The sequence below is a fragment of the Arvicanthis niloticus genome, chromosome 6 (genome assembly GCF_011762505.2).
Source record: "Arvicanthis niloticus isolate mArvNil1 chromosome 6, mArvNil1.pat.X, whole genome shotgun sequence".
NCBI lineage: Eukaryota > Metazoa > Chordata > Mammalia > Rodentia > Muridae > Arvicanthis > Arvicanthis niloticus.
The window spans coordinates 3,005,274-3,032,782 of NC_047663.1; the positions used below are offsets into that span (position 1 = coordinate 3,005,274).

Sequence of the window (27,509 nt, forward strand, 5' to 3'; positions counted from 1 at the left end):
TATAAAATAGAAATTATATCTTAAAAGTCAGAAACTGGCTGGTCACGGTAGCACATGCCTTTAATCCTAGCACCCAGGAGGCAGAGACAGGTGGATCTCTGTGAGTTTGAGGATAACCTGATGTACATTGCATCCAGTAAGGGCAAATATGTATATGTGTCATACACAAAAGCTGAGTCACCAGGACTGCCCCAGGCTTCCCAACAGCGCCAGAGACAAGCAGGAACAACATGAGGTTCCTAGGACAGTGACCTACCAGGTGCCCTCTCCTCCTTGCCAAGCACCTAGAACCAGAGCAGACATTCCCAGACTTGTAGAGACTCAGTGTCTTCCTCAGCAAGGTAGACAAGCTGTGTCTGCCATCGTGAGGGAAGAGGGCAGGGATGTACACGGGAAGAGGCGCAGAGGGAAGAGGAAGGGGATGTACAGGGGAAGAGGCGCAGAGGACACCTGCAGGATAAAGGAAAGTCTAGCAATGACGAGGTGCCCTATCCTGGGAGAATCACTTCCCATGGTGGGAACTTGGCAGATAGTTCTAGCACAGAAAAGTTGGAGGGATGCTTGCAGGCATGGGAGTGAATACAGAAGTCAGCTGATTCCCTCCGAGTTCTGCAAGTGAACTCAGATTAAAACAATTCTGAGCCCCAGAACCCATATAAACCTTGGGTGGGCATGGCAGCCTGGCTATAATTCCGCCCTGAGGAGGCAGGGATGGAGGAATCCCCAGCGCAAACTTGCTAGCAAGGCTAGACACATTAGCAAGCTCTGGGTTTGACTGAAACCCTATCTCATTGAATATGGTGAAAGAGGGCTCAAGAAAGAGTCCCAGTATCTACCCTGGGCCTCTACATGCACACGCACGCATGCACGCACGCACGCATGCACACACACATATGCCTGTGCCTCCTCCCCCATGGAAATTAAAAATATTATTTTAAAGCCCCCCACCCTAGCTTTGCCTCTACTCCATTCTCACTGCACCTTCCTCCGCCCTTCACCCGGAGGCCCCTCAGTCTCAGTGCCACTCCTGGGGCCCACCTTGCACGAGGTGTTTGACTCTTCCAAGCTGCATCAGGAGGCTCTCCACGTATCTCTTCTCTCGCTTGAGGAACCGCAGGTCATCCCTTCTCCTTTCCAGCAAGTCCTTCACATCACAGGCCTTCTCTTGGGATGGCAGCCTCTCTCTATCTGAAAAGTAAACTGACAGCTCACACAATCCTGTAAGCCTCCCATGTAATCACATTCTGCTGCCTCTCTCTGAACATGCTCCATGTAAGGGCAGTGAGGGGGGACCAGGAAGACTTCTGCTCAGCCAGTCTATGAAGACGGTGGCAGAGCAGGCTCTTACAGCCTTCATCCTACTGCTCTCTCATGATACTCCTCAGAATAATGAAGCTTCTCGGCTCTCTGGCAAGAGCTGTTGGCAGTCACAGAGCCCAGAAACATACCTTGCCCACAAGATGGCATACCCAAGCTTTGTCCCTCTGCATTGCTCAGCAGCCTGAAGGTGCCATCTCAATTTGATACTTACTTAAGTTCCAGATGTCAAGAAACTGACCCTTGTACTCAAGGATCAGCTCCAGCTGTCCGACCACAATGGTGCCATTTTCAAGTTCCCCTGCAACCTTCTGGAACACAGACTCAGCAGTGGCCATCAGCTGCCTGCCTTCCTCCGTGATGTTGTCTATGATGTTCTTATTGGTTCCTGATCAGAGGGAGAGCACACAGTTGAGAGCCTGGGTCTCCGGACCCATCAGTTCCCAACATGGATCCCTGATGGTTGTTACTCGTGCTACAGCAGTGCTCAGGTAGCTCCCAGTGTGACAGCATTTGACTAGTGCAGAGCTACAGGCTCCGCACATCCTGGCCACCACGCCCCCCTCATCATCACTGTGAAACTTACAATCAAGTCAGACGACGAGCTTCTAAATGCATCTGCTTTTAACTCCTAGAAATTTTTCTCCTGCTATGATTAGATTTGTAGTAAAAGATCACGTGTTGTGTGTGCTGACACACACCTTTAATCCCAGCACTCAGGAGGGAGGCAGAGGCCGGTGGATCTTGGGGATTTCAAGGCCAGCCTGTTGTACAAAGAGTGTTCCAGGATACCACAGCTGTTACATAGAAAAACCCTATCTCAAATAAATAAATAAATAAATAAATAATTTAAAATTAAATAAATAAATAAAATGATCTTGTTTATCTGTGTCATCAAAAACCAAGTAGCCTTATCCCCATTTTAAATCCATGAAACTAAAAGAGAATTTTTGAAATAGGCCGAAACTAATAATAATAACAGGGCCCTTTTCCTAACCTAAATAGTTAAAAGTGCCTGCCAGCAGGTTTGGGCCCATTTAACTAGTTACAGAGGAGGGGGAGTTACAAGAGAAAGGCCTGTTAAGAAAATCCCAGAAACTGACTGGCCAAGGGAGGAACTACACCCTGTCCCCATGGTAGAGCCTGCTAGTGTTCAAAAAGTAAAACAACCAATCCTGTGCACCCGCGCGAAAGTTCGCTTTTTCCCCACCCTGCCCATATATAAGCGCTAGACCGCTGAGCCACGAGGTCGGTCCCTCTATCCCCTATGTGAGATATGGGGATATGGGCTGGCCCAGAGCTCTGATATAATAAACCACCTCATGTGCTTTACAGCAAGACGGTCTCTCGTGTGTCCTTTGGGTGCGTGCTATCCTGTGACTTAAGTGGACCCCCTTTCTGGGGAGTCCCGGACCTTTCAAAACAACTGGGCATGGTGGCACACACCCTGAATCCCAGAACTCTGGAAGTATAGGCAAGCAGATCTCTGTAAGTTTGAAACCAGCCAGGTCTCCATAGACCAGACAAGGCTTCATAGTGAGAGTCAGCCTCAGAAAAAGAAAACAAAAAACCATGAAACAACTGAGATGCTCTTCAGCAGATAGACAGACAGATCAAGGAACTGCAGCAGCTCCATGACAAAAACAGAACTCAGCTGTCAAGCAACAAGGAGACAGGGAGGAGCTTCAGCTGCAGAGTGCTATCTGTGAACCGAGTCTAAGTCCACACATGTTATATGGTTCCAAATGTGGGGTCTTCTACGAAACAGACTACAGGAGAGAGAATAGAGAGGAGGGTCACAGATCTTAGGAACAATGAGTTTACTGTGTGTGACACTGCGATGCACCAAACATGCCATCATGCACCTATTAAAGCCCAGAGTACCCTACAAACTTGACAAAGGTGTGCCCAGCTCAAAGGACACACATACATTCCAGATGTGAACAGCAGCACATAGGTGCTGGGGAAGCTGTGTGGGAACTAAGTTTTCTGATGAGTTTTTTCTAGAAAACCTATTAATTGAAAACACACGAGATACTCTCAAGCTAACGGCAAATGCACATGGCACCCTGTGCCCTCCCCAGCCTTGAGCAGTCTGAACAGACCTTGTCTGCCACATAGGACCTTAACAGCTAGGTGAATCCTGCTGTTGTTTATACCTGCAACTTCCTACAGGACCTTAACACCAAGGTGAATCCTGATACTCTGTTTACACCTGCAACTTGCTGCAAGAACTTCAAAGAAGAGACTCCCCGCTGAAACTGCTTTGCAGCTCAAACAAAGGACTTGCAACTCAAACAAAGGGTTCCAGTGGGATTTTCCTATATATAAGTACTAAATATTAAACTTTGAGCCTTGGTCTCTCGCCTCTCTGTCCTTTTTCATTTCCAGCCCCTCTTTCAGGTGGACCCAGTTCGTCTGTGGCCACAGGCAGCTACAGCACCCACCTCAGCAGTCACCTTTTTGCCTCACACCTCACAAGCCATGAGGGGCTCTGTTTGAGCTGTCCAAGTCTGACAAAATTGAGAATTGTAACCTGACCTGGGCTTTTAGTGCCAGACCCAGCACATTACTGCTACAGGATCTAAACAGAGCAGCCCACACAAGAGACTTCAGGGGAAGGCATAAATAACACTTGGAATCTGTATCCTGGGAGGGTCAGGAGGGACTTCCTGTTCTGTTGGTGATTCAGCACTGCTCTCAAAGTCCGTGTTCTGCAGGCCACCTGGGCTTGTTTAGTGTGTGCATGTGTGTGGGTGTGCATGTGTTAAATGTGCATGCACAGGCAGTCCATACACAGTCACCAGAGTCCCCAGTGAACCTGAAGCTTGGCTCGTGGCTGGCAAGCCTCGGGGATCCCGTCTCCTCCCTTACAGCACTGGGGCTGCTGTAGGTGCCGAGTGCCACGGCTAGCCTCTTATGTCGGTGTGGGGCTCCATGTGCTACTGCAGCAGGTACTTCACATGCTGACCCATTTCCCCAGCCCAACTGCAGCTCAGTGTGCAGAGCAGTTGGCCGTCTGTACTCTGCACTTCATATCCCTTCATCTGGAAACTGAGGCCTAAAGAAGGACTGTCGGGGAGGCAGCGTAAGGCCAGCGTGGCAGCAGGGCAGCTGGTGTGCAGCAGCACTCAGTGAATCGTGCCTTTAGTCCTCTTCATTTGGAAGGATACCCATGCCTGTCCATGTCCTACACTCTTCCTGATGCCCATGCCTGTCCAGGTCCCTACACTCTTCCTCATCAGCACATGGCAGCTGAATGTCAAGGCCAGGAGGACACCACCCTCACCAAGTTCCCCGCAGACACCAGAACATACCACACAATCTGAAGACCTGCCTCACATCTGGCCACTTGAGCAGGTATTTGAAGATCTCATCCACATCGAACACAGCCTCCCCGTTGTGCACAGGCCACGACTTAGTTATCACAGCAGACAAGAGGGTACCAAATTTCTGCAAATCTTTACAGGAGAGGCCCTCAAGGACACTGGTCTGAGACTATAAAAAAACCAAAACAAACAAACAACAAAACAACAACAAAAAAAAAAAAAACGAGTCAAAAAGAATACATAGTGATGTCTTATTTGTTTTTGAAATAAGAAAAACAGGAAAACTGGGTATGGTGGCTCATACCAATAATCTTAGCATTTGGAAAGGGCAGTTGCAGGCCAGTCAAGGCTATACAGAAAACACAAGACCAAGCCCAGGCTATCTGAGACCTTATCCTAAAAAATAATTATAAGTTATCCTTGGAGGGCTGACCGCAGGTGATGGGCTAGTTACAGAAGAGGATATAAAGGCAGCTGCCTTCCTAGTTCTGAGGACAGAAAGCCTTTCCAGTTCAGGGTCTGTGGTGGATTTCCATGTGTGGTGGTGAATACACACAGGAAGTCCTTCCTGGTAGTGAAACCGCACAGTCTGATGGAAGCTCCGCTTCCCTGCCATTCCGCTCTGACTGCACACAAGTCCGCTGAGTTGCATACTCTTTGAAGCTGGTTAATTTCACTATGTGGTTTTGTGGTTGTTTTAATTGCAACTTTTTATGATATTTTTTTTTTTTTTTTTTTTTTCTTTTTTTTGGTTTTTCGAGACAGGGTTTCTCTGTATAGCCCTGGCTGTCCTGGAACTCACTCTGTAGACCAGGCTGGCCTCAAACTCAGAAATCCGCCTGCCTCTGCCTCCCAAGTGCTGGGATTAAAGGCGTGCGCCACCACCGCCCGGCCCGATATGTTTTTTCTTTGTAAAGTTTTCAATAATATTTCAAATCTACTCAAAGTAGATTTGAGTAGAAAGGGCCTCAAAAGGAAAACTGCTCACTGGGGTATAAAACAATGGCTAAGTGCTTCCCTACTATGTGTGTACTAAGTGCTTCCCTACTATGTGTACTAAGTGCTTACCTACTATGTGTACTAAATGCTTACCTACTATGTGTACTAAGTGCTTACCTACTATGTGTACTAAATGCTTACCTACTATGTGTAAAGTCCCAGTTCAATGCTCAGCACCACTCACACACAAAAAATACAGAAGAGAAAGAAGAAAGTGCAGGCCAGACAGTTGGCTCGGTGGGCAAAAGTGCCTGCCGTCAAACCTAACAACATACCTTGTGTCAGACATGGTAGTAGAAGAGAACTAGCCACCAAAAGATATCTTCTGACCTCCATGTATGCGTGCCATGGCTGGCATGTGTGCGCACGTACACATGTGCACAAACATACACACACACACACAGGCACACACAATTGTTAAGTAGAAAGCATAACATTTCTTGGAGCCCTCTCCTCACACACGGCCAGCAGAGTTGTGACAAGGTGCTCGGGCCAGTCAGTTGGCACGGCACAATCTCTCTGACAAATGATTCTGGGAAGCTAGATCTCCACATACACCAACTGGCCCGTTACCTCATATGCTGACCCTGGACAGAAGAAATTCAAGTAGATGATGAAGGGCCTCAGTAGAGCTAAAACTATAGAAGTGACAGGGAGCAGCTCGGTGAGCGTGATGCTCACAAACATGGCCCTTGTCTGTCTCTGTCTGTCTCTGTCTCTGTGTCTCTCTCTATATATGTGTATATATATATATATATATATATATATATATATACACACACACACACACACACACACACACATATATGTGTGTGTGTGTGTTATATATCACTTGCAGAAGAATTAATAGAATGTAATGCAACCCAGCAGCGCGGCTCACGGGGGTGTAACTGATGCTCTGTGGGGAGATGGCTGGGGCAAGGCCTGTGCAAGCAGCTGCGAAGCTTTTTGCTGTTGTTGTCTTGAGATTCAAAGTCTCACCTTGGAGCCCTGACTTTGGCTACATAGACAAGGCTGGCCTTGATCTCAGGGACCTACCTGCTTCTTTCTACCAAATACTATGATTAAAGGCACTTGCCACCATGCCTGGACTAGCAGCTATGGTTTTGAGAGACACTTAACAGCCCAGAAAACAGGAAATCATGCTATTTCTCAAGCAGTTGGATGAGAATACTGGATCTCAGCATATGTTTGGCTCTGGGCACAAAGGAGGGCGAGCTGACGCTGTAGAGTCTCAGAACAAGCAGGCTTAAGCAGCCCTTAGCAGCCCATATCAGAAACCCTGTAAACCCATGCTGGAAAGGCTAGTGACCTGGCATGCAGAGCTCACAGCCTCGATGACACACTTCTCAAAGCTCCTTGCCACGCTGTCACGGAGTCCGCCATCATGACACTGACTGCTGCAGAAGAAGGAGATCTGCAAACGGGGAGGCTCCTGCAGACAAAGAGGGAGGAATGAGGGCTGTGGGGTACCTCACTACTACACCCCAGGGGAACACCCTGTGTCTTCACTGCCTCTGTGTGTGCACATGCACACACTAAGTGTGTTCACAAGCTATCCAAGGAACAAAAAGAAAATAGTGTCTGTAGCAAGGCTTGTGCCTGCAGTCCCAGCTCTTGAGAGGCCACAGCAGGAGGAATTGCTGGGAGCTTGAAGCCAGCCTGGAATAGAATGAAACCATCTCAAAACTACAAAACTTGGAGAGCCCTTTATCACACTCTGCGCAAAAAGTACCTGCTAGCACCGGAGCTTGTAAAAACAGGTAAATTTTGAAATATAAGCCATTTTCCTGTACTTCTGTTTTCCTAACGTTTGGATAAAACATACATGTCATATAAAAACTGACTTTCCACGTCAGAAGTTTCATTCACACTGAAGAGCAGGTGTGTGTGTGTGTGTGTGTGTGTGTGTGTGTGTGTCTGTGTGTGTCCCTCCATTGTTGCTGTTTCTATTAACTGCCTGGTGCAGTGTCTGTAAGAGGACTTCCCTGTATAGGACTAGGATCCCCATCATGACAAAACCCTGTCCCTAGTCTTCTAAGGGCATCACTGAAGAACTTTGATATTCTTCTGAGGTCAAAAGACAGTGGCCAAATCAGAAACACATGTCTAAAGTAATGGCTGACCCCCTGCCTCACCACCCTCAGCCTTGACACTCAAATGTACCACTCACACCTATTGTGTACATTAGGTGGCTGGCCTCCTCTGCAGTCCTTCCTCTCCCAGGAAGAGTGCCCCGACCTCAGGTACCTGCTTGAGTCTCCCCTCCATGTCTCCCAGCAGGGACTCCTTCCAGCCATACTTCTCTGGAAAGTCGATCTCCACCAGCCGTCGCCATACCTGCAAAATTAAAGAGTGACATCCACAAGGTAGAAAAGTAAAGCAAACTGACAGCCAGGTGCAGTGCTGCCGAGCTGTGGTCCCAGGTATGCGGGAAATGGAAGCGGGAAGATCGCTGAAGTCCAGGAGTTCGAGGCTAACCTGGACACCACAGGGAGACCCTGTCATGAGAGGGAAGGAAGGTGCAGGCTGTGATATCAGCATAAAAGGCACCAGGTCTCAAGAACAACAGACTCTCAGCTCCTCACCGCCACTGGTGAGCTGTCAGTGTGTGTCCGTTCAGGCCACCGCCACCCTCCTGGTGTGTCATTGCTCTTTGTTTAGAAAGGGACTCCCCATAATGCCCATCCTAAAAAGGTTCAGGCAGGCACAAGAGCATGAAGTAGAAATGCTTCCTCCCGCTAAAGTGGGATCAGAGGAAGTGATTACAATTTCTTTGGAAGAAACATAACTAGAATGAACCACATAAAATTGTACCTGGATGTCCTCAGTGGTCAGCTGTGCACCCCGCCCAGAGCTTCCTGACCACCTCAGTGGTCAGCTGTGCACCCCGCCCAGAGCTTCCTGACCAAACAGCTCAGGGTGCTGCTGCCCCGAGCCTGCTCTAAGTAGCTCTTAGAAACATTGTACTTTCACGGCTAATGGTCAGGTCAGTCTCTGCAGAATTTGTGTGCCAATCCCCCCATTAGTGTTCTTTCCTCCTGGGACTAAAATGTCATCTGCAGCAAGTTTCTGGCCTGATGACCTGGCTCCTGCCTTTAGCGTTCCTCTGAATCCTGTGAATGGCTCTTTATAACTGGTTACAGAGCTGGTTTCTGCTGTGTCCTTAGTCACTATTCTCCCATCAAAGAATGCAAACCACTGAGCATAACAGCACACACCTTTAGTCCCAGCGCTGGAGAAGAGGCAGGAGGATCTCTGTGAGTTCAAGGCCAACCTGGGCTACATAGCAAATTCCAGGACAGGACTTGAAAATAAACAAAAAATAGAAAACAAACAAAAAAAACTTGCCACTAACAGAAGAAACAAAAACCCAAAAGTAAAATCTTATTTTGTCTATTCTAAATATAAATTTCAAGTACAGATAATATCACCCCACTTATGCAAGGATGCAGAATTAGATATCAGAAAGCCTTCAGTGTATTCTTTTTAAAATGCAGAGTAACTTTTGCCTTACATAGTGCTGCCAAGATAGCCAGGAGAGCTACAGGGCTCCACCTGGTTCCTGTCCTTGGTCACATCTTACACAAGAGTCAGGACTAAAAAACTAAAACCTAAACTCCAGGCTTTTGTGTAGGGGTCTTTACTTTTTCTGTAAGTTTTCTTTTACCATCTCAGGAGGAACCTCTCATACTTGTGACTGTCATGTTAACTGCAAGCACCATGTAATTCTGGAACACTTCCAGGTGATGAACCCAATATCTGTCAACCACACTGCCCAAACCCAAATGCATCTGCAGGACGGTAGCCTCCCAGCCTTTCTGCAGGTACATCTGACTGGTTCCCCTCAGAAAACCTTCCTTTCTCCCCTCCACTGTCCATTTCAGTGTCACACGCCTCGCTTACAGCTCCAGCATCACCTCCAATGTCACATGCCTCGCTTACAGCTTCAACATCACATCCCACATCCCCAGCTTTAAGCAGCATTCCTGACACTGTGTCCCCATCACCTCATGCAAGGGGCCCTGGCCCAGCCAGGCCTGGCAACACTTCATGTCTGGCTTGTCAAAGTCCCTTCTTTATAGAAAGAAATCCCTGGCTAGAGTTCAGGCCATGATCACAGCTCTTGGGTCAGTAGTGATGGTCCCCAGTCCCTTGTGTCCACACCTATATGTCTTTGGCAGCTTTGCAGCTCCCAGGAAGGCTTACCTCCATCTCATTAGGATCGGTAAGTCGAACGGTGGCTGAGCTGTAAGAGAACATGCGGCCTTTAAACACTTTGCGCAGCCAGTTTCTTGTGGTGTTCAGGGCATCCCGGAAGGTGCTCATCACCAAGTCTTCATAAGGTTTTGCGGCCAGCTCCTCGTCGGTATGCTATGGACACAGGAGAGAGGGATTGCAAAATCTATACTCACCTTTAATCCTGATGACCTGAGTTTGATCCCCAGAACCCACGTGATGGAAGGAAAAAATTGACTCTTAACAAAAGTAGTCCTGACTTCCAGATCCATGCCATGGTATGGTCTCTGTGTCTCTCTCTGTCTGTCTCTGTCTTTCTCTCACACATATGTATGTGCATACACACACACACACGCAAATGCACATGCACACACACACACACACAGTATAAATTTTGAAAAGAAAAACTAAAAGGAATAACATTAAAATACACATTTAATTATCTCCCACTGGTAAACTCAGAGTTGTGTGTGAAGAAAGTGCCAGTGAAAAGGCCCTCTAGCATTTTCAAATGAAGGCTCATAGACTCAGGTGGGAGAGTGACACACAACCATGAGAGAACACTATCTGAACTGCACAAGGTGGCCAGAGGTGACAAGAAGGATCAAGTTCAAAGAGAGGGAAGGAGATCTGAAGTGGCAGACACGGAATGCAGCTCGCTCCTACAAGCACAGACGACGAGGGGCCAGAGAGCTGCAGGCTGCTGAAGGTACAGGTGCACTGGACAGCTGCAGGGACACCAACCTCGCCCCTCCGCTTAAGTTAAATATAAAGTTCCCAAGGGGAAACACGGGTGAACCTGTGCTCCGCGGTAGGATGGTCCCCAGTGTTTCCCGTCAACAGTGGGAAAGAAGTACCACGTTAAGGTTAAGCAGTCCTGCTCTTTAGCCTGCCCTTGGGCATCAGAAGCACTGCCTACCCATAGACCCCTCTCTCACTCCAACCCAAGAACCTGTGCTGCCTCCAGCCCAGAGAGAGCTAGCTGGAGCAGGGCCTCAGCCAACTCCCTCATGGCTGAATCAGCCTGGATTCCCTTTCAAATTGAGGTTACTGGAAGCCCACACCTCCAATACAGTATCCCACGAAAAGGTCCCACTCACCCCTGAAGAGTTGAGCTTAAGCATTTCACAGATAAGCTCAGCAGACAGGGCAGGAATCTCGAAGAAGTGTTGGTTAGCTGTGATGTTACAGACAGTTTCATGGATGGTCAAACACTCAGTCAAGTAGATCTGTGGCAGGCTTTCCTCAAAGATCCTACCCACAAAAGTACAGAGAAATCATTAAAATAGTTGAGAAATGAGAAGGGGGCAGGGGTGGGTGGGAAAAAAAGGTTAAAAAAAAAGAGCAGGTCCTCTGTGTGGGGTGTCTCCTGACCCTCTGTACATGTGCAGGTTCATGTTTACTGACTTGTGTTCGTGCATGGGGCAAGCAGGGGGTTAACTGCCCAGCGTGCCTGCCATGTGCAGTTCAGTCCTCAGTTTGCAAAAGGAAAAGGGGGCGGGGGCTGGAGAAAGGTCTCAGTGTCAAGAGCACTTGCTGTACTGTCGGAAGACCCAAAGTCTGGGTCCCAGCAGGACAACTGTCTGTGACTCCAGCTCATGCCAGCTGCAGACTGAAGTCAAAGCAGAAAAAGATCTGACTTCTGATGCAATGCGAGCCCTGCTTCCTGCTCCTCTGCCAGGGCTTCCCCAGCAGTGCGGACTGGAGCCCTCCAACAGTGAGGGAGAACACACCCTTCCTCCAGCTGCCTTTGCTAGGCTCCTTGTCAGAGCCAGGGGAACAGTAAGTAATACAATCACGTTTGACTTCTCCAATCTGACTTGCCTCCTGATGGAAGCCAGGACTCGGATAAGTACAGTGAAGGGACACACAGCAAATGGAGCGGGGCAAACCTTCAGCAGCCAGAGCTGGACACACATCGCTTCGTAGCCTGGAAAGCGTGGTGTTGGTCTGTAATCTCCCCAGTGAAGCAGCATGTGTGCGGGAAGCTGTGGCCAGCAGGGGCAGCCATCGTTCCTCCCAGAGCTGTGTGGAAGACAAGGCCGCCCTTGGCCTCCCTACTTACCTGTCCTGATACATTTCCATAAGGTGCATCAGCATTTTAAAGACTTTCTCGACGTCCTAAAGCAGTGAAGAGAAGGGAGGGTGTAATCTTGACATGGCTGCATTTGTGGAGATTGAGCCAAGAAAAGGCCTCTGTACACACAGAGCACTGATTCAAAACAGATACTCTTCCGCCTCACATTAGTGAAGTCACAATACAAAATCACACTGCTTTCTGAGCATGCTGGCGTGTGTGTGTGTGTGTATGTGTGTGTAGACCGTGTTTACTCAGAAGCCATCCATTTGATTCTGAGACAATGTCTCTCATTGGCTTAAAAATCAGCAGCTGAGCGAGGCAGGCTAGTAAGCAAGGATCGCCCACTGCAGAAGTGCAGGCGCAGGGTCCTGGGTCTCAGTGTGGTTCCAGTCATTCAGATACTCACACTTGTGTGGTAAATGAACCATCACCCCAGCCCAACATATGCAAATCTCAGTTCACACCCACCCTGCCTTACAGTTCCACCCAGGAGCTACTGATAAACCTAGGCAAACCAACCTTTGCCCACAGGAAACATCACCACACCTAGCTAAACCAATGTCATTGCATCTGACTAAGTCTACCCGTCCCTTTCTCATATATACATGCGTGCATGCGTGCATGTGTTTGTGTGTTCGCCCTGCCCACCCCACCTACCTCTCTCTCTCTTGGCTTGAGGTGCTGAGGATGAGGCCCAGGCTTTTACTCATGAAGCGAGCACTCTACCACTGAGTGCTCCCAGCCTTGTGGCAGTTAACCCGTTCTTACTAAGCCAGCATTTGCCAACCTGTCCCCACAACACACCTCCATGTTTTGGTGTAAGATCCTCTCCAGCTCTCTAAGGCGGTATGAAATCCCTTGAAAACAGTCCAGGACCCGAGTGGGCACGTGACTCAGGTATTCTATGGAGTTCTGCATGTAGGAAGTTAAGCTTTCAAGAGGGACCAAGCTGAACCAGGAGCGGAAGAGATACTCATCCACATGCAGCAGGGCCATCTTATTCTGCGTGAACTGGAGAGCCTGGCTACTGAGGAAAGACAACACAAGGCACAGTGACATGGCAGCGGTCGGGACTGACACAAAGTAAGACAGAGCAGGGGGCTCTGATTTTAAGGGTTGCAATGCTTCATGGGAAACAAAAGTCAAGGAGTAGGCTAAGTACTGGGCGATCCCCTCTAGACCATGAGGGGCTCTCACCTTCATCCTGTACCAAATCAGTGGCAGAACTGGACAGAGTGTCCAGCTTTGTGTGGATTCACTGGGCAGAAACTGAGACCCAAATCCCTGTCACTGTAACCAGCCTGCAGCAGGCTCTGATCCAACAGCTGTCTTGGCTCTGAGCCCCACATCAACACCACTGGATGGCCACTGTCACCACATAGTGTAAGCCGCTCACAGTCCTCACCCCTGTACACATTTCTACCCAAGACTCCAACAGCACCACCACCACAGAGGCCAAGGTTCACCGTGACGTCCCACAGCACAACACAACACTATTTTTCCTAAGGTACTGGGAAAGACAGCAGCCTCCTCCTCTGGTCGAAGCAGACTGTGCCCTGGGCATCAGGGCAGGGGACATGGGACTTGCTCTAAGCCTGATCATAAAGTTACTCACCACTGTGCTTGATGGCCACCTCCCAGACAGAGTACAGGTGCTGTTTGTCACCCTCTGAGCTACACCCATCCCTGCCCATGGGGTCTGCAAGGCTAAGTGGAGTTAACAGTTGACTGTGCTCAGGTTCACTTGAGGTCTTAACTTCTGTTCTATCAAATAACCTATACTCAGTAACTTATGGACATTGGAAGCTGAAAATACAGATCCAAATGCAAGGTGGCTGTTCCAGGGTGCTTTCTAACAGGTTGGGGGTGATTTTTGTAAAAATACATTTTCTTCTACGTTAGTGTTCTACTTAGTGTCACAGGCTTTTCAAAAAATTCAAATTGTACCCACCCTGCCATATCCTTACTGTGGCAGGAATTTCCCTGTCCAATCTATTTGCATCAGGAGGCCTGTGATTGGACAGGGAAAGGCAGGTAGAGCTAAGAGTTGCAGGGGTGGGGGGGGGGAACTCAAGGGGAGAGAGGAAGAAGAAGTCAAGATAGAAGACAGAAGACGGACGTGGAGAAGATCCTGAACCAGCATGGCTTTAATAGCCATAGGCAGACATGATTTCATACAGGGATATAATGATTGGGGTAATGGTCTAGGTGGGCAGCTTGTACTGTTATCTATTGGACTTGAAATTATTGTGTGGGCATCTTGGGATTTGAGTATTTGCTGATATATAAATCTGATTGGTTAACTATAAGCCTTAAGAGTTTTGATTTTACCGGGTTACTGGATATTGTGATATCTAACCACGAGGTTGGTGGCCAGTGGAGGCAGTGACCACCTAATGTCTGGGGCCCCCGGGGCCAGCAGGACTAAGATGGCCAGCTGGTGCTGGGTATACAGCAGGAACTTGGATGGCGGCAGAGCCAGGAAGCCTGTGAGTCCCAGTTGTTCTTTAATACCTCCTGCTACACCTTACCACAGATATATGAACTTAACACACACATATGCATGTGTGTGCACATGTACACACACACAGACACACACAGATGACACAGTAAGAAGAGACAGTGCAGCTATTCTCGTGAGATGCATACAGTGTACGGGAAGTAGGCTGGATGAGGGCTTTCCTCAAACTACAGTTCAAATCCCAGCCTCAATACTTCCTGCCACCGCCAGCTTGAGGAATAAAGCATTACTGGATGAACAATGAAGCCCTATTAGCCTGAAGTGCCTCTCCCATTGAGTTAAGGGAAAAACATGAACCACAACAACAGACTATTTGATGTGACATTACATAGCGGTGCACTGTGATGTTGAAATGCACCTGCCACTGTGGTACATAAGCATCTGTGACAGAGCCCAGTGGAGAACACCTGCCTACCATGCTAAGCCCCTGGTTCCCTCTCCAGTATGAGGGAAAGGGAAGGAATGCGAGGAAGGGAGAGAGAGAAAAGGGGGGAGGGAAAAGATAGGAAAAAAGTATAGATTTGATGCCTTGAAACTAAGTTTTCTATGAAACTTTTGTAAGATTTTCTTGTGCCAGAAAGGAGGCCCCTGTGTGGAAATACACTACTATTTTTGGTCTACATAGGCCAGCATCAGAACCTTCTCCCCATCAGCTCAGCTTGTCCAAGACAGCAAGGCAGGAGCTGGGCAGAGATGGCTTGGGTGTGAAAATGCTTGCTGTGCAGGTATAAGGACCTGAGTCCAAATATCTGTAAAAGCCAGACACACAGCACGGGCATCTGTGGTCCCAGCGCTGGATCCTGTGAAGAGAGGGGATGTACGACAGGAGAATGCCCAGAAAATCATGGGCTGGTGTGGAGAGTTTTGGGGACCACTTGGCAAGAATTTGACATTGGGCCAGGACAGGGAAGTAAGCGCAGGCAGGAATCTGATTTGGGGGTAGAAGAAAGAAGTAGACGCATCAGGCAAGAATATGACTTTGGGCTAGAACAGGGAAGTAGGCTCAGATATCTTGGTCATTCTGATGAGCCCTTAGAAACAGACTTTGTTTATCGCTCTGCTTGTTCCTTGACTATTTGTGTTTTTTGTCTTTCTTGTTCCTTACCTAGAACCAACCTTATTACTTGCATGTAATTAAACTGGTATAAAAGCAGATTGGGGAAAGAAAAAAAAAAAAAAACAATCTGCCTCAGCCTCAGAACTGGCTGGGGTCATGCTACAGTGTTGTCTTAATTGTCTTTTTCTTTTTAATTCTCGCTCCTGCCCTGGAGAACCTGTTGACTGACTGAGCTGGCTTGGTCAGACTGGCCACCTGGACATGCACATTGAGAGAAAAACAGAGACTGGAAGGACCAATAGCAGAGGTTTTCCTCTGAGCCCCAAAACACACACACACACCACGAAGTAACTAGGCAGAGAATAGAATCAGTGCTTATCAAAGCACCTTACTATATAAAAAGCAGAAATGACTCAATGACAACGGGGGACTGGCTGCAGCAAAGCTAGGGCACCCTTGGCAAGGCTGGCATCATCCTGCCCCAAGAGCACATGACTGACCTGATAGGCAGCAAAATACTAGATGGTAACAATAGTAGGTTGTAATTAAATAACTGGCCTCTTGGCTTGCAGCCAGTACTTTGTCTGTTTTTCAAAACAGGGGTGGCCTCATACCCAGAGATCCACCTGCCTCTGCCTCCCAAGTGCTAGGATTGAGGGTGTGTGCCACCACCACCATCTGGCTTCATCAGTACCCCTAAAGCACACGAAACACCTGTGTTGTCATTGGCACTGAAATGCACACAGCCCCGTCTCTGGGCCTGCTGACAGTTAAATCTTTCTTCGTAACTATGTTAATGTTAAAGGACTCTTGTTCCTGCTGTCCTCCGAGGCGGGAACAGGCTCAGTGAGCAGCCTGTGGATCTGGGATTGGTGCCAGAAGTGCAACTCTTCAGCTTACCTAGTGGGTGCTTTGTCCCGAAACTCTGAGAAGGAGATGCCTTCGAGGCCTGCCCAGCTGTCCTCGGGCTGGCTCTTGGAATTCTTCCTGGGTGGAGACTGCTGCATGCAGTGGTGCAGGAGAGGTAAGATGCCCAGCCAGCGGCCACACCTCTTGTCTATGCACCTATGGCATAGGTTTGTCAGGTATGCACGCCATCTAGAAGGGAATGAAGGAGTTGGTGAGGGGAGGATTGCCCAGTGGTCTGTGACCACCACCTACAGAGCCCAAGGGACACTGCATGCATGGCTGGACAGGGTCCACACCAGGAGATGGTTCTGTCATAAGAAAGACAGGGTATTCCAGCCCTACTCCTAAAGCAGCACTCAACGAATCCCCGGAGCAGATTCCTACCAAAGTCCTCTCCATCTACACTGCACAGCTGAGGGAATGTCTAAAACACAGGAAGCCAAGCAAGAGCTGCTCAGGGAAGGCCTCCTGATGTGACTTCAAGTCCTACCACACCAGCCTCAGACGCTGCTGTGAAAGCCCCAGCCAGGGTCACTGTGCTCTCGGAGGTCGCCTCCAAATCTGCTTCCTAATCCAAGTGGCCCAGGGAGAACTGGAGGAAACACATCCCTGAGGCTTCCGTGTACAGGCACGGAAAGCTCAGCTCGTTCTCTGTGTACCCCTTTACTGAGAGGCCCAGTCTGGCTTCAAATTCATGGGTTCAAAGGATTCCCCCACCTCAGCCTGCCAGGCACCTGGGACCACAGACCTGGGACTGCAGCACTACCCAAAGCTCCATGAGCAGGCGTGCTGGCTCACAGCCAGAGCCTGCCACTCAGCAAGCTCAGGGCAGACATCTCATGAGTCTGAGAAGCCTGGGCTATGTAGTAAGGCTCTGTCACAAAAAAGTAGATACGGGGGCTGGAGAGGAGGCTCCACAGCTAAGAGCACTGTGTGTCTTGCAGAGGACCCAGGTTTAGTTCCCAATATCCACACAGTGGCTCACAGCCATCTACAACTCCATTTCTGGGAGATTCAACACCTTCCAGCCTCCATGGACACAGGACATACACATGGTATGCAAACATATATGCAAGTGAAACGCCCAGACATGTAAGAAATAAACGGGAAATACCTTTGAGACATGCTGAGGACAGGGCCCAGGTCACTTTGGAGGGCTTCTGGTGAGCCAGCACTTGGAATGAGGAGATAACACAGCGAGTCCAGATCCTCTTGGGGTACAGTAAAGTCAGCTGCTTCCACCATGAAAAGGATGCTCAGGCCCAACATCAGCTTACTCCTCACAGGGCAGCTGGCAGGCAGAGACTCCCCACTCTTTCCTTCCAGGAACGGGACCATATGCTTTTTCACATGCTCCCACAGGTTTATCTTCACCTGGTCCCGGGAGAGAAAGATGTGTGAGCACGCAGGGCACACTCAGAGGCTGGCTAACCCTGCCAGGGACCGAGACACCAGAGCACCTCACTTGCCTTTCCTCTGCTTCACCACTGAAGCTCAGTCTGCAGCCCTGCAGGGTGGGGACGTGGGGAGGTAGTATCCTAGAGAAAGCCACCCCACAGTGTAGGTAAGGTGTAATAAGGAGCCTGCCCTTTCTGAGAGATCAGGACAAATCCTGGAGGTGGTGCACACAGGAACCCTTTGAGGAGGAGGAGGGCATGAGGTCCTCCTGTCCCCCATCTGTACTTGGCCCACTCAGTCCAGGGGTCATCTAGCCTCTAGTTGGTCAAGGGACACTGCCTGTCTACTCCAGAGCTGCTGGTAACAGTGGGGAGTGGGTACCTCTCCTTCCTTATATTGCAGACTGGACCATTTCCTTGCACGGCCATCGTGAATCACGGGCTCCCGGACCACAGAGTAGAACTGCCGGAACTGTGTCATGAAGCTCTGCAGATTGACGGCACTCCATGGCTGCAGCACACTGAAGACGCGGTCCAGCATGACCTTAGCAGCCTGCTTCTTTCCTCTCACCAGTTCCTTTCTTGTGCTGTCGGTAAAGAAGTTCTTGGCTTCCTGGACCAAACCGGTAGACTTCATGCAGATTATGTCATCGTACTGATGCCAGTCTGAGGGAACAGAAGGACCTCATATGGGTGTTGGAGTTGGCTCGGTGCCACTATGCATCCAAGTGCTAAGTTCTGGACTAGTAGATGTGGCTGCCCCAAGAGGGAGCCCTCACCACACCAGCTTTTGTTGTGTAAACCTTGCTTCTCGAGTTAATTGGTCAATAAAAAGTTAAAGCCTGTGACTGAGCAGTGGAGAGAGGTGGCCAGACTTCCAGAGGAAGATAGGAACTCTGGAAAGAAGAAAGAAGGGCTTTTTCACTGGGAGACAGACATAAGGGAAGACGGAGGAGCTATGGCCTGGAGATTAGCATCTCGCTTGGAGGGGCTAGGTGGTCAGGTTAACTTAGATGAGCTATCCCAGAGTCTGCCCAGCTAAGGCCTCAGCTCTAATATTAAAAGGTCTCTGTGTGGTTATTTAGGGAACTAGCTGATTAAGGAATAACTACGGCCATATTAATTCCCAACATTAACTAATACATAAAAAAGAATATTTCATTCATTTTACGTGAGTGAGCTCCAAATCCCTGAGGCCTGATTTTCCCTAGAAGGCAGAATGTAGGAGACCAACAGCCAGAGGCAGGGACCCAGGTGATCAGTTCACTATCGGCTAGCACACACGTGTACCTGTGCAGTCCAAAGAGAGCACACGAACCCTGAGGTGTGACTCACTGGCAGAGTGGTTGCTTTAGCACATATAAAGACCTGGATCCCCTACACCGTGTAAACATGGAGGACAGAAGCGCACCAACAATCCCAGTGATTGACAGGCGCAGGCAGAGGACCAGAAACTTAGGGTTGTCTTTGACTCTACAGCCAAGGCCAATCTTTACAAATACAAAAAAGGCTGACTGACGGCCCAGTAGTTAGGGCGCTTGCTGGCTACTCTAGTACAGGACTGTGGTTTGGCTCCCAGCACCCACGTGATGGCTCACAGCAGCCTGCGTGTCCAGTTCTAGCTCTCTTCTGGCTTCTGGGCACACCTGTGATGCACATACACATACACATGACTGTGAAGAGCCAGACCCACCCAAGACTCTCTCAGAGGCCCCGATGAAAGGACAAAGGGAAGTTTAGTTTTGTGTCCTTGTGCAGAAGTGGACGTGGCTGAGCCAGTGGCTCCAGAGAGGTTTCAGGGGACGCAAGTCTTCAAGCAGCTGTGTCTGAGGAATACTGTTCTCTTTGCCAACATTGTCTGATTTAACTGTCTGCCGGCCTTGGCCATGTACGCACACACACAAACACACACACACAAACACACACACACACCACCCCCAGAATATATAAGTGCTCACATACACATAAAATAAAAAATTAATCCGACTTTCACAAAGTAAAAATAAAAAAAAAAAATTAAAAACCAGCCTGGGTAACATAGTCAAATTTTGCCTTTAAAAAATAAAATTATGGGAGGGCTGGAGAGATGGCTCAGCAGTTAAGAGTGCTGACTGCTCTTCCAAAGGTCCTGAGTTCAATTCCCAGCAACCACATGGTGGCTCACAACCATCTCTAATGGGATCCGATGCCCTCTCCTGGTATGCCTGAAAATAGCTACAGTGTACTCATATAAAATAAATACATAAAATCTTTAAAAAAATATTTTTGTTTTAATTATGGGATCTGTAGAGACAACTCAGTTGATAAAGGTCCCTGCTGCCATGCCTAATAATTGTCCTCTGACCTCCACAAGCATGGCCTGGCTTCTTGTGGTGTAAACACACACACACATGTATATGCACACACACACACACACACTCACAAATAAACATAATAAAATATTTTTAAAATTATGTCAATGCTGAGATCCTGTGTTATGTTGTCAATACTGAGAAAAAAACAAAAGCTACACTGAGTGAAGCCTTCAGGGTGGTTAAGAGGCTCAGCAGGGACTCCACCTGTCTCCCCCCACCCCACAGGCACACACACCCCACCCTGTCCCCCCACTCATCCCACAGGCACACACACCCCGCCCTGTCCCCCCACTCATCCCACAGGCACACACTCGCCGCCCTGTCCCCCCCTCCACAGGCACACACTCCCCGCCCTGTCCCCCCACCCCACAGGCACACACTCCCCGCCCTGTCCCCCCCTCCACAGGCACACACATACCTTGCCCCGTCCCCCCACCCCACAGGCACACACACCCCTCCCCAAGTGCTGCTCCAGCACCTCAAACAATGCACTAAGTATGAAAATAACTCAAGACCCTGGCCTCTGACAAAAGGGATAAGACATGATTGTGGCACATGGCTGGGCAATTCCTCAACAGTTCAGTTCTGTGGCCCGTGGAAGGAGGACACACAGCCGCAAGGCTGAAGAGGCTAGTGAGCAGAAAAAGAACACGGGACCTTCTGAAAGCTCCAGCCAGATGCAAGCAGCATAAAGACGGAGAAGCACCATGTGGGGATGACAAAAGACAAACACGGAAAAGACTCTTGGCCCTTCTCTGAAACGTCACTGTCAAAGCCACCTTCTGACAGTTGGGGAAGAGCTAGACCACCGCCCCTCCTGCCCCACCCTTGCGCATTCCTTCCCAGCCAGTGCTCCACAGAGCTCCTCCTATCTGGGTCCTTAATAAGCTCTTTCCCTGCTTTCTTCACGCAGTGGGGGTTAAGTCAAACCAGCTTCCAAAGGCAACTTTACTCTTCACAGAGACAGGGCCAGGGCCAAGCAGAGGACCCAAACCCTGATGTCTGCTCCCCAAGCAGCCAGGGAGCTGAACCACTCAGGGCTCTCGACGGCTTACCTCCTCTGCCCAAGGAAGCAGAGGCAACCTGCAGACAGCGGTTCACGTGGTCTCCTTTCTTCTGTGCCACTTCATAGATGAACTCATATTCCACAGTATCCCTGCCACTGCCACCACGGTGAATGACATACTTATAAGGGATGGGTTTGTCCAGGCTCTGTCTGGGAATGTCCATTTTGCCCTCGATGAGAGACCCGAGGTCATGCAGGTCTCTGTGGAGGAACATAATATAGCCATTTACCAGAGGACACGACATGAAAGCCCAGCCCCAAGGCTATAGTATTTTTAGAACAGGGCATTTCCAGCCAGAACCCAGAAAGAAATGCATGCTGGAAAAGGAATCTGAAACACTCATTTTCAAACAGGGAAGTGGTGGCTCACACCTCTAATCTCAGATTCAGGCTGATCTCTGTGAGTCTGAGGCCAGCCTGGTCTACAGATTGAGTTCCAGGACTGCCACACAGAAAAAACGCTGTCTCAAAAAATTAAAAAAGAAACATTTTTCACCAATCTTGGTGGTGCATACCTATAATCTCAAACTCAGGAGGCTGATGAGGCAGGAGGATTATTGTGAGTTCCAGGCCAACCAGGGCAAAAGAATGAGACCCTATTTCAAATAAACAAACCAAAACAAAAGAAAAAGAAAAAAGCAAAGAAAGCAAAGGAAGGGAAGGGTGCACACAACTTTTGTTGCATAACTACCGACAGACGCCCTGTGAGGGACAACGCCAGCTCTAAGCCCTTGGATACTCACTGGGCGTAGTACATCTCGCAAGCATCAGTCCAGGCTTTCTGCCCGAGTCCGTCTCCCCCTCTGACACACACTCTGTGCTTGTCCGGATTGAATCCAAAGTGACGTGAGACGATAGCATGGAAGTACACAGTGACTCTATCACACAGGTTAAGTGCACTGGGAAGAGCAAGAAGGAAACACTAGCTACCAGGGTGCGTACACACATGCATATGCAGGCATGCATGCACACACAGCATCCTTATTTCTCTGCTGTGCGTGTGCCAGCCATTCAGATTCAGACACATGGACCCAGCAGACCACTCACTGCACCTCCCAGCTCGAAAGGAGGCACCACCTGGCCCCCGCATGCTCGGGATAGTGGGGGTGGGGTGGGCTAGGATAGCAGTGTGACTTCAACTGGGACAGTTCCTTACAATCACATTGACTATGAGGCCTAGGGACCAGGAAGGGAGGACTTGGGACTGTTGTCCCAGGAGGGCACTGACAGGAGATGCAGGCTGGGTGGGACAGGAGCTGCACCGAAGCTGACAAAGCTGGCAGAGCCACAACGAGGCACATGGCAAGGGCCCACGTCCTACCCTGGAGCCTCTGGTGCAGCAGCCTGCTGGTTCTTGTTTTTCACTGCTGCTGCGTAGTTTCTGCTCTCTCCTGGCTTCTTCTGGTCTTCTGGCTGGGTGTTCCCACTTGCACTACTCTTCCTAACAGGAGTGGCCAACTTGCCCTTGAGTTCAGCTTCCTGGAACAAGCAATTCAGGCCCAGTGCTTAAGACGAGTCTCACAGCACCCAGGGTCCGTCCTTGCTCAGAACCTGTCAGAGCTTTCTGGTCTACCTACCATGACATTCAGGAGCCTCTCTCTCTTCAACCTTGTCCACAGCCTGTCTATCCCTCATCTCGAAGAACAGGCCCACCACATTCTACCTCAGGGCCTTGGCACATGCCACTCCCTGTCAGGGCACTTTCTAGTGTCTATGGCTCAACCCTCACTTCTGGTTTCTGCTCCCACAGTACCTCCCCAGCCACCCAAGCCGAAGGAGCTACCTCCTCTCAGGACACCAACCAGCATAACCCCCAGGCCCTTCCAGGAACTTCTCAGGACTTTCCCTACTTCTCTCTAGCATGGAAGCTCCATGGAGACAGGCTCTGCCTCCCACATGACATCTTCATAAACACTGGGCTGTCATCCAGGGATGACAGGCTGAGGAAGCCATGACTGACCAAGACACAGGAGGCCTGCATGCTAGACACCTCTTAGCAAGTCAAACCTATACCTGGCCTCTATCCTTAGAGGCAGCAGGGCTCACAGGCGACGGTATCTGTTTCTGAGCATCGTCTCTTGTTTCTTTCCCAGCTTTCTTCACCCGATTGGCTGCAGCATCAGTTGGCTGGAAGAAATAGAGCCCACCCAAGCCTTGAGTCATAGTGTCGAGATGACGGGCTTTGGCTCTGGCTTCAGTAGGCACCAGCCATAGGGGAGTAACTGAGAGGGAGCCCTGCCCTGCCCTGTCCAGGGAGCAAGTCCAAGAGAGGGTGGAGACATCTGACCCACAAGACACAGGGTGTAAAACATGCCCCACCCCACAGCCCCATCCCCTGCTGCTCACCTCCTACCTGTTTCACACTCACCAGCACTTTCTCCTCTTGTCCAGATGTCTCCTCCTTAGACTCAGGTAATGGGGCCTTCTGGGAAGCCTCAGTCACCTTAGGATGGCCTTCGAAGGCAGAAAGGGCTGGGCCCACCCCTAGGGCCAGACCCTTGTCCACTGATGGTGTAGAGGTACTGAGGTCCTTCACTTCTGCGTGGTCACTGGGAGCAAGGTTGCTCTGAGCGTCTGTGCCTTCCGCGGCCCGACCCTGCTGAGGGCTGCCGTTGCCCTCTGCATGCACAGAGCCGTCCTTCTCCACTGGCATGTTCTCTGGGTCCAGGGAATGCCCAGGCTGGCTGGCCGCACCACCCTGCTGGGCTTGGCTCTGGGGCAAGGCTGAGTCGTGGGGTCCAGGGCTTGAGGGCATGTCCAGACTCCAGAGGCCAGAGGAAGGTGCCTCTGAGGGAGACATGGTGCCCTGTTTCCTCCTCCTCCTCTTCTCCTTTTTACTCTAAACAGAGATATTTGTTTACTCCTTAGAGTCCCCACGCCCCCGCCACTCCTCTCCAGGCTCCTGTACAAACCCTCAAGCAGGCAGAGCTAGCTGGCCAAACGGCGCCTTAGACCTAGGCATCTGCAGCTTCTTTTACCATTTTGTGCCTAGGACAGTTCGGCCTGCGTGTATGTCTATGCACCACATGTGTGCCTCGTGGCCAAGGAAGGGTTAAGCCTCCACATGGGTGCTGGGAATCGAACCTGGGTCCTTTGTAAGAACTACAAGTGCTCTTAACCACTGAGCCAACATCTTTAGCTTGGGCAGAGAAGAACTGAGCAAAGGAAGAGGGTGAGAGAGTGGAGGAGGAATCAGGAGGCAGGGCCACACACATCCTTCTGCCAGAGCCTGAGTCTCACTCAGACTCCCTTCCGATAGGATACACCTGGGGCCCCTTTTGGACATTAGCAACACCCACAGGCTTCCCACACGACACCAGTGCAGTGCATGGCACAAGATGGCAGTGAACTAAAAGGAGGGTTGCTGTGTTTTGAATATGCTCAGCCCAGGGAGTGGCACTATTAGAAGGTGTGGCCTTGTTGGAGTAGGTGTATCACTGTGGGCGTGGTCAAAGAGACCCTCCTCCTAACCACATGGGAGCCAGTCTGCTTCTAGTGGCCTCAGATGAAGATGTAGGACTCTCAGCTCCTCCTCCACCATGCCTGCCTGGATGCTGCCATGTTCCCACCTTGATGATAATGGACTGAACCTCTGAACCTGTAAGCCAGCCCCTATTAAATGTTGTCCTTAGAAGAGTTACCTTGGTCAATGCAAATCCTAAGACGAGGGTGAAAAACAGGTATTCCCTGGCTCACAGAGTGACTTACCCTGACTCCCAGGCAAGGCTTCCCACCTTAGGAACTTGGCCAAAGCCTAAGAGCAGGTTGTCAGAACCCCAGGTTCCCAGGATATGATGTTCTGGGTAGCCGATAGAGTCCCTGTTGTATCAAGTGCCTCAGGATGTCCTGAACCCCAACAGTGTGTGACAAGGCCCTACTATAGACCAACAGTGGCAGCTGGGCACTCAGCTACACTATCTGGGAAAAAGAGACAGACTTGGTGTGCATCCGCTCCTGTGATGAGGTTCCGTGTGAGCCTGCCAACAGGCTCCGCAGGCACCTTATAGAGTGAGTTCTTGGCCTTAAGAGCCAGCGGCCAGTACTGTGTCCCAGAAAGCAGAAGTGGGCCTGAAGATACAGCACGTCAGTGACCTTTACCATCCTCGAGGCCCTGGGTTCAGTCCCCAGAACTCTGTGACCCGGGTATAGTGACGTGTGCCTGTTATCCCAGCAGGTACAACACTGGGGACTTAGAGACAGGAGGATTACAAGTTCAGAGTCATTCTCAAGTACGTCAGTTTGGGGAAAAAAGGATTTTCAGAAAATAAATTTAAGGGAGAAACAGGTGAGAACCAGTCTGCTGACACCCATATTCTCTTTGCCCCTTGACCTACTGTCAAGTCCTGAGTCTCCGCTCTTCTTCACCCTACTTGGTCTACACCCCACCATATCTGAATCAGACCTTCCCTCCTTGGGTCCTGCTGGCCCCAGATGCTATTGGGACCACTTGTGGAGACACACTCAACTCCAGATCTTCCATCTCAAGGTTGGCTGAGAGACATGAGACTAAGCCAGGTAGGGAGGGTCTTCGGGTCATGCTAGAATTGGACTTTGCTTCTGGGTGAGCAGGAAGTCATGAAGGCAAGGCCTGCCCTTGACTGCCTAAAAGACAAGGTCATGTCGCCGCTTCTGTTTTTCCACCCAGCCCTGAACCCTCTTCTCTGCTCTGGCACCTTCCCCTCGGCATTTCCTTTGAGCAAACTGACACCACCCGAGCTTTGCTCCGAGCTGGACTCATGGCAGAGCCCCAGAGCATGCAGCCTTTTGAAGATTGGTCTCCTCATTTATGCAGAGGCCAGATCCTGTAGGATGAACCTGGTTCTGGAGTGGCCACTGCAAGTGGGATAACTGCCACCTAGTGGTGCCCTGAGGCACAGATGGGCCAAGTACACAGAGAGCAGGGGATGGTTGGTCACCTGCCCACAGAGCAGGCCACACATCTTCCACAGGCATCAATGACAGCCTCTGTGTCTGAGAGGAGGAGAGGACACCATGATATGTCAGCCCCACCCAAGTCTCTCTGAATCAGGACACAGTGACAGCTAGGGAGGTGACCCTAGATGGTTTACTAACCCACCATGAGCCTCAGTTTTCCTAATTGTTAAGTGGAGACAGCTAGCTGTCCCTGTGTCATCAGGCGACCAAATAGAACAAAGCAGGTCTAGAGTTGCTGAGGGCACAAGAAGGTGCCATCATGCAGGCATGACCAATCATCATCAGGCATGATCGAACATCATCAAGAAGAGGTCTTGGAGGCTTTCGGCTAGCACTACAGGGATGTGTGTGTCCACTGTCCCCTCCCCAGCTCCCCGATCCCACATCCCCCTGCTCTCAGCTATGTGGCACAGGGGAACATGACTCTGCTACCACTAGGGAATGTGCTCTCGTGGCTTATGATCTTACAGAACACCAATTCCTATTGCAGGGCATGGTGCCCCATCATGGGTCAGGTTCCTAACCCAATCACAGCTCATGAGGTCTGAAGGAAGCTGTTTTGTTCTTCTGTAGAGGGCACCAGAAGAGGCAATCTCTCACTCCCTGAACAGAGCATGATGGGTAAGTGGCTGCGGACTCAGAGTGGCTAAACACAGATACTCAGAGTGGCTAAACACGGATATCGGGAGGCTGAGAGGCAGAAAACACTAAGAAGTCAGAGCAGAGAGAGCCATAGACGGACACTTCGTCCCAGCTCCTGATCAAGCCCCACCAAAGGACTTAGCAGTGACAGGAGCGACAGATTCCCTTCAGCCAGTTCCAGCTGGCTGCTTGGTGGTTTGCAACTAAAAGGTCTCCAGTAGCTCAAGCGATCAAACCTCACTTTCTGTCTCTCTCCTTCTTACCTAAGTCACTGCTCTGCCACGATGACACAAATGTCAGACTCAGACAAACACATGGTACAGGAAGCCCCTCATGCATCTGGTCCCTGACCTTCAGACACCCTAGATTAGAACTGCCCCCTCCCAAATCCAAGCCCAAGCTAGGACCCTGCCTGCTCAACAACCTCAGTCACAAACCCAGTCCACACCGTCACACCCAGCTGTGGCTCAGCTCACCAGCCTGCCATCCTATTGGGGCCAGGCACTTGGAATGTGGCAATGACACTTGGTAGCACACATGCTAGGACAGGGGTGACATGCAAAACTGTGTGCTCAAACTACCTGCTCAGTGTCCACGACCTCACACCCGGCAGTTTCCTCCTTCTTCCTTTTGCTGGGAGGGCACTGAGTACCTTCAGGGCCAC

At 50.0% G+C, this 27,509-nt stretch overlaps 1 protein-coding gene and 1 long non-coding RNA gene across 7 annotated transcripts in view; one reads left to right on the forward strand and one right to left on the reverse strand.

Moving 5' to 3' along the window:
* LOC143442584 (uncharacterized) overlaps positions 1-18,375 on the forward strand; it is an 82,071-nt gene extending 63,696 nt beyond the window's left edge. Inside the window, exons 3-4 of the long non-coding RNA XR_013110857.1 lie at positions 16,348-16,566; positions 18,252-18,375. This is a non-coding gene — a long non-coding RNA (uncharacterized LOC143442584). The remainder of the gene's footprint in view (positions 1-16,347; positions 16,567-18,251) is intronic.
* The window catches only part of Rnf213 (ring finger protein 213), a 106,763-nt gene that overhangs the window by 59,611 nt on the left and 19,643 nt on the right, over positions 1-27,509 (reverse strand). For 3 of the 6 annotated variants that reach the window (XM_076935353.1, XM_076935354.1, XM_076935356.1), the window contains exons 4-21: positions 27,427-27,509; positions 23,637-24,107; positions 23,282-23,395; positions 22,590-22,747; positions 22,012-22,167; positions 21,258-21,469; positions 18,231-18,514; positions 17,566-17,825; positions 16,443-16,640; positions 12,769-12,991; positions 11,950-12,005; positions 10,985-11,138; positions 9,855-10,019; positions 7,896-7,985; positions 6,958-7,080; positions 4,635-4,815; positions 1,532-1,705; positions 1,039-1,188 (exon numbers count right to left, since the gene is read on the reverse strand). The exon at positions 27,427-27,509 is cut by the window's right edge and continues 46 nt beyond it. In XM_076935353.1, the coding sequence (XP_076791468.1) occupies positions 1,039-1,188; positions 1,532-1,705; positions 4,635-4,815; positions 6,958-7,080; positions 7,896-7,985; positions 9,855-10,019; positions 10,985-11,138; positions 11,950-12,005; positions 12,769-12,991; positions 16,443-16,640; positions 17,566-17,825; positions 18,231-18,514; positions 21,258-21,469; positions 22,012-22,167; positions 22,590-22,747; positions 23,282-23,395; positions 23,637-24,107; positions 27,427-27,509 (3,252 nt within the window). The remainder of the gene's footprint in view (positions 1-1,038; positions 1,189-1,531; positions 1,706-4,634; positions 4,816-6,957; positions 7,081-7,895; positions 7,986-9,854; positions 10,020-10,984; positions 11,139-11,949; positions 12,006-12,768; positions 12,992-16,442; positions 16,641-17,565; positions 17,826-18,230; positions 18,515-21,257; positions 21,470-22,011; positions 22,168-22,589; positions 22,748-23,281; positions 23,396-23,636; positions 24,108-27,426) is intronic. The other 3 variants (XM_076935357.1, XM_076935358.1, XM_076935355.1) reach the window with 2 other exon arrangements.